This window comes from Nannospalax galili, unplaced genomic scaffold (genome assembly GCF_000622305.1).
Source record: "Nannospalax galili isolate Female #2095 unplaced genomic scaffold, S.galili_v1.0 scaffold1554, whole genome shotgun sequence".
NCBI classification, from domain to species: domain Eukaryota; kingdom Metazoa; phylum Chordata; class Mammalia; order Rodentia; family Spalacidae; genus Nannospalax; species Nannospalax galili.
The window spans coordinates 106,518-112,826 of record NW_008333898.1 but is presented as its reverse complement, the minus strand read 5'-3'; the positions used below and the strand labels follow the sequence as shown (position 1 = coordinate 112,826).

Below are 6,309 nucleotides of genomic sequence, written 5' to 3'. Positions count from 1 at the left end.
GCTGCGGGAGCTGCGCTGCCCCGCCCCTGGGCCGGAGCGCCGCGCTGGTTGGCTGGTCCGCGGCATGTCGGCCGTCACGTGGCCTGGACAGCGCCGGGCTGTCTGCGCCTGGCATGGACTCTCTGGCGGCCGCGGGCCGGGGTCCGGAGGAGCCGAGTGCGCAGGAGGTGCCCGGCGCGGAGGTGAGCTCGCCAGGCGGGAAGCGGTGGGGCTCGCGCGCGGCTGGAGAGGCCGAGCACGCAGAGCCGGTAACGGCGGGCGCGGGAAGGCGCGGGGGTTGCAGCCCAGGTGGTGCCGAGCGCCGGAGGAAAAGGACCGAAGGACCGCCCGACCCCAGCACTGCGCGAGTGATGGAGGGAGTAGCAGGTGGCCCTGAGCTGGCGCCCGCGGCTGGGGGCCAGAGCCAGGTGGGCGGCGAGAGGGGACTTCACCTTTTGGACCCCTGGGCATTGGTGGGGATGTGTAGCTTGCCTTCTTCTCTTTGATGAAACTGAAAGGCCTGGTGTGACGCACATTTCCAGAAACTGGTTTTCAAATGCCCGCCTTACAGCCTTTTTCCATGACCTGCACGTACACAGCGTCCATCTCTTGTGCAGTGAGCTTCTTGACTATAGGCATCCTGTTTAAAACTGTACCAGAATTCCAACCTTATTCCTGGCACAAACACACGTTTGTTAATTGGGTGTATGAATGGAATGCTTACTTGAGCATCAAAGACGGTACTTGCACCAAAACATGATTACTGTAGCAATAGATGTGCGAAGAAAATTACTTTGGATTTCAGAAAAGGGGAAGACTAATTTTGTCAGGGCTGAGCAGGAAAGGGTGTTACAGTTGCTCTCCTATGTGAGAAGGGGGTGGCCCAGTAAAGCACTGGAGATAGGGAGTTCAGGGTGAGTGGCCTCAACGTGGTCCTAGAGCAGACTTTACCAAAGGCCGACTATTTCAGCCAATCGATGGAGGTTAGAGGCACCCCGAGTGGCCTAGCTGATCTGTGATGGCAGTAGATGGTGCTTGATGGTTTCAAGTATAGTAGTGATTACCCTTTGTAAGACTGGGCAGATAGGCAGGTAGGGAGATGGTGAGGAAGTTCAGGTGAGGTCCAACCCCTTAGCGGGCAGCAGTGGACTCTGATTACCACTGACCTCAGGAGGTGGAATTGAGTCATTAAAGCCCTGGCATGCCTGGCATGATCAGAGTGAGTGCCAAGTACAATTTAGATGTAAAATAAAAAGTGAACTTAAGGCCTGAGAGATGGGTCAGCAGTTAAGAGCACGTCCTGCTCTTGCAGAAGGCAGAGTTCACATTTCCCAGCACCCACATCAGGTGGCTCACAACCATCTGTAACTAGTCCTCCAGGGGATCTCACACTCTCTTCTGGCCTCCATAGGCACCCTTACACACAAGCAATCACACAAACAAGCATATATAAAATAAAAATAAATCCTTTTTTTTTTAAAGTGTATTTAAGTCCAAGAAATATTTCTTTCCTGCATCATAATAGGTATTTTTTGTTGCTACCTTTGTGCCTTTTTGGTTTCTGGTTTTGAGACAGGGGCTCACTATGTAGTCAAGACACTGATCCTCCTGCCCCCACCTTTGGAATGCTGGGATTCCAAGTGTGCACTACTGTTCCTGGTTTCATGTGGTGCTGGGAATTGAACTGAGGGCTTTGTGCATGCTAGGCAAGCATTCTCCCAACTGAGCTACATCTCCAGCCCATCTTAGATGTTTTTGTGTTATATTAGCGTAAGACCCTTGCAAGGTCAGAACAATAACCCCCAGTTTTCATAGGTCACAGCCTAAATGAATGGTAGAGCTAAGATTGAAACCAGGCCTAACCGTGCAGGCTCTGAACATTTGCTTCCATTGGAAAGAGATCTTGGAAGTGATAGAGTTTAAGGAACATTTAAGTAATGGGGCAAAAAATAATCTGGTTGGCCATGGGGATTTAAGTATCCCTTTTAGTGTTTATCACTGCATAGGAACTATAACTCTGGTTCTCCCATGTATCACTGGGGAGACAATTTGTTAAGAGTTGTTAAATAAAACCTTGTTAAGTAACTGAAAGGGCAAAGATGCATGGAGGCAGCAGGCACAGGAAACAGCTATCAATCCTGGCCAAGAAGAAGGGATAAAGTTGGAGTGATTAAAATATATAAACATAGAGGAAAAGGTTTACAAAGCTGAAATTAAAACTCTAGGGCCTGGGAACTGTCCTCCCTGGCTCTAGGGTCTCTGAGCTTGGAAAAGTCCCGGGACTCAGACTTCTGAAGTGAGGGCCCAGGGAAGGGGCGGACTCTGTAAATGGCAAAATTGGCAGCTGTGTTAGTGGCTAATGGAAAAAGGTACTCCCAGTGGCCTGAGTGGTGAAGTGTTGCTGGGATGAGGCCTAGAGGAATAGGAATGAGCTAGGCCTTCCTGAGTCTCACAGGCAGATACCAGCCCCACAGTGGGAAGGGCAGTATGGGAGGTGGGTTTGGAACTTCAAGGCAGGGCTGTGTCCCAGATACCCAAGTTCCTGGTAATTATTTCTTCTTCCACAGGCTGGCTTTGCCACAGCTGACCTCTCTGGTCAGGAGCGAGAGACTGAGATGGCCATGGATCGACTAGGCAAGTAGACAGCAGAGACTGGGGTGGATGTTGGAAGAGATGGAGAAGGAACAGGAAAAGCCTGTGTCTTTTGTACTTTCTCATGCTAGCCTCTGCCAGGGAATCACCACTACCCAGTGTTTCAGTGGAGCCCTTATTTGGAAGTTCCAAGGAAGTACTGGACTTTCCCTGTATCCAAGCCACCCCTTTCCCTGGGAGGAACAGCTTGAGGCAGTGGAGAGTGTATAGACTGTAGCTAGGAAAAAATGTTTCAATTTCAGATCTAGTTCAGAGAGTCCAGGCCTGTGTTTTGTGGCCTTAGAAAAGTCACTTCGTCTTTCATTATCTTTAAAATGGGGCTGGTAATACCTCCTGGGTTGTTTCAGAGTTGGATACGAAGGTCTATAATGGTACTGCCCAGTACAATACCCACTAGACCCTGGTACTATGGAATTATAATTAAATAAATGAGAAATTCAGCCCCTTTGTGACCAAGCCCAGTGAGCGCATGTGACACGCCCCCACACTGCTGAACAGCATCACCTGGAGCATTTCTATCCAGGAAGAAAGTTCTCATGGCTAGTGCTGGTCTAGATAGAGCAAGTACAGAATGGTGTAAGCACAGCATCTGGATCTGGCGGTACTCACTGTATATGAGGCACAGCTCCAAGTGTTTCCCCTTTTTATTTCCTAAATAAACTCACAATAACCTAATAACTATTTTTTTAATGTGGCAAAAGATATATACTTCAAATGTACCACTTAACTATATCAGAACATACAGTTTGGTGATGTTCAGCACAGTAACAGTGTTGTACAACCATCACTGCTAGTTCCAGAATATTTGCATTACCCCAGAAGGAAATCTTGTATCTACAGGAAGACAGACTTCATTCTCTAGTTCCTGAGTCCCTAGCTACTGATCATTTTTTTTGTCTCTAATAATTGACTTATTATGGATAAGCATATGTGACTACTGACTGCAAATGTAATTATACAATATGTAGTATCCTTTGTCTGGCGTCTTTCAACTCAGTATGTTTTCAAGGTTCATTCACCACATAGTGGTGCATATCAGCACTTCACTGCTTTTGTGACTGAACCGTTCTGTACTGTTCTGCATTTTGTTGGTTATTCATTCACTGATGGACATTGGTGACTGAATAGTGCTGCAGTGAACGTCTAGTTTCATTTGATACTGCTTTTAGTTCTTTGGGGTATACAGTTACAGGTGGAATTGCTGAGTTATATGGTAATTCCACATTTAAGATATTAGAGAATTGGTAGAAATAATTTCAACTGAGTTACATTCTTAGTAATTGGCAGAGCAGGTCTGAACTCGGGCAGTTTGCCTACAGACGCCATGCAACTTCATTGCTTTCTAGCTGTGATTACAGTAGTAACACCATAGCAGTTTTCAGGCTTGCTCCTTCCCTGCCTCAGACCTGGTATCACCGTAATACTCCCATGATATGGAGGCCCATTGTCCTGCCCCAGGCCTTGTTACATTGCTATGGAGCTTCCCCTAGTTCAGGAGGAAGAATGTGGGGACTGGATGGGTGCTGCTCTTCTCCCGTTTTCCCTTTGTATTTGCACTCACTTAAGTGAGAGAGGAGAAATTAAAGAGAAAAATGCAGTCCTGACTTAAATAGTAAAAGCATACCGTTTGCCAGAAGCCCTGGACTCAGGGACACGCAAACCACCTAAAAATGTCACCTGTGCAAGGCCCTCTGTGTGAACTTACAGCCCAGGACTCAGTGGCTTTGTGTAAGATAAGCATCTTATCAAAAGAAAATAACGGACCCTGTTTCTAAAATATAAACTGAACACTGTTGGAATGCTCAGGTAACTAAGGGGGTGTGTCTACTTGTTTTACTATCCTTTTAGAAAGTCTGCCAGAAATTTTCTAAGTGTATGAGCAGATCTCCTGTAATTTTATCACCTTTGAAATCTTTTTGTTGATTTCTTAGCCAGTGGAGCCCAGAGCATCCCTAGTGATATTCCTACCCAGGGTGAGGGCCTATGTTCTGAAGAGGAAGGCTTTCCTGTGGAGGAGGAAGAGGCTGATGGGGAACTGTATGCCTGGGGGCAGCCAGGAGGAACAGCCTGTCCACCTGTGGAGCAGGCTGCAGATCTTTTCAATGAAGACTGGGACTTGGAGTTGAAAGCAGACCAAGGCAATCCTTATGGTAGGTTGGGAATTTCTGGGGTCCTGAGCCAGAGCTGCTCAGACCCTTCCAAGCTGCCTCTAAAGGCAAATAGTTTGGAAGAGGTACCTTATACATGAGTTCAGCCTCATCTTTGTTCTGGGACTGAAATTTATGATTGCTTCTTTGTCACAGCATATTACTGTGTTTTATCAAGGAGAAAATGCTCTTCTCTCCAGAAGTCTTTGAGCTGAGCAGCTCGTAAGGAAGTACTTTGTTAACCATCTGATTCCTTTTCACTGCTGAGAACTGTGTCTGAGAAGAACAAATTGACTGCTCAGAATGCCTTGTTTGCAGTTCCTCAGGAAAGGGTGTGCTTGTGTATATGTGTACACGTGTGTGTGTGTGTGTATGTGTGTGTACATATCTGTGTTGTTATTAAAATGTGTGTAAGCTTCGTTCCCCTAGACATTTTCTCGTGCAATCCATTTTATCTTTCCCTGCTTTCTCTAACCTGTTTTTTGAAACTGTCTGCAGATGCTGATGACATCCAGGGGAGCATTACTCAAGAGATCAAACCTTGGGTGTGCTGTGCCCCACAGGGAGACATGATGTATGACCCCAGTTGGCACCATCCACCTCCACTGATACCACATTATTCTAAGATGGTCTTTGAAACAGGACAGTTTGATGATGCCGAAGATTGAAGGTGGCACTTTCTGCCTTGTGGGTTTTTTTTGTGTATGTGTGTGTGCCTTCCTGATGAAGAACTGTTTCCTGTCTTTAAGGTGAGATATCCTACCCAAGACCATGTTCCCATTGGTTCCTGAGTATGGGCTACACACATTGTTGTGAGCTGAGGTCCCACTGCTTTTTCCTATTTTGTTGTTGTTGTTGTTGTTAATGGACCCTTTGGAATGTAGCAGCATTTGTGTCTGTATCAGAGGAAGTGTCTTCTTTATAAATAAAGGTAGGGGGGAAAAACAGTATGCTTTGCCTACATTTTAATTCTAATTAGGTTCTTCTGAGCAAGGCTTTGCTCCTTTAAAGTCTTCAAACTACATTTTAAGGATTGAAGTGTTTGGAGACCTAAAACTACTCTGAGAAAGATAAAGAATCTCAGTTTTGCTTCTGTGTATCTGGCACTTTTGAATAGGGATTGAAATCCATGAGTCAATGGTGACTAAGGCTGATTTCTATTCCTCTTGTAGGGAAAACTAAACATTTACTTAGTTTATAAGAATGTGAGGCTATGGGGCTAAGTGGTTAAGAGCACAGGATGCTCTTGCAGAGGATCTGGGTTTGAATCCCAGCACCCACATGGTAGCTAACAACCATCCGCAACTCTAGTTCCAGGGTATCCCGCACCCTCTTCTGTCTTCCATGGGCACTGCACGAAATGGGTGTACTTACATACATGCAGGCATTACACTTATACACATTAAATAAATAAATAAATAAATAATAAATATATATATGTATATATATATACATGCACACACACACACACACACACACACAAATGGACTCTAGCATAGTTGCTAAGAGAGACCTTGTTCCCTGAAACCTC

General features: G+C 46.0%; 1 protein-coding gene across 2 annotated transcripts; it reads left to right on the top strand.

Moving 5' to 3' along the window:
* The first annotated feature begins 63 nt into the window (after positions 1 to 63).
* Coprs (coordinator of PRMT5 and differentiation stimulator) lies at positions 64 to 5,725 on the top strand. Of its 2 annotated transcripts, none has more exons than XM_008828895.2 (4): positions 64 to 182; positions 2,547 to 2,613; positions 4,563 to 4,781; positions 5,277 to 5,725. In XM_008828895.2, the coding sequence occupies exons 1-4, from the start codon at positions 114 to 116 to the stop codon at positions 5,444 to 5,446; spliced, it is 525 nt and encodes a 174-aa protein (XP_008827117.1). In that variant the 5' UTR covers positions 64 to 113; the 3' UTR covers positions 5,447 to 5,725. The 2 variants fall into 2 exon arrangements, with proteins under 2 accessions (XP_008827117.1, XP_029417371.1); XM_029561511.1 differs by having other exon boundaries at positions 65 to 407.
* Positions 5,726 to 6,309: the final 584 nt, after the last annotated feature.

What these genes read in the sequence shown, in the direction of transcription:
- Coprs (XM_029561511.1), top strand. Translation starts at nt 114, where the DNA reads ATGGACTCTCTGGCGGCCGCGGGCCGGGGTCCGGAGGAGCCGAGTGCG. An exon ending in GATGGCCATGGATCGACTAG is followed by an intron (nt 2,614 to 4,562) that starts GCAAGTAGACAG and finishes TTGATTTCTTAG; the next exon opens with CCAGTGGAGCCCAGAGCATC. An exon ending in AGACCAAGGCAATCCTTATG is followed by an intron (nt 4,782 to 5,276) that starts GTAGGTTGGGAA and finishes AACTGTCTGCAG; the next exon opens with ATGCTGATGACATCCAGGGG.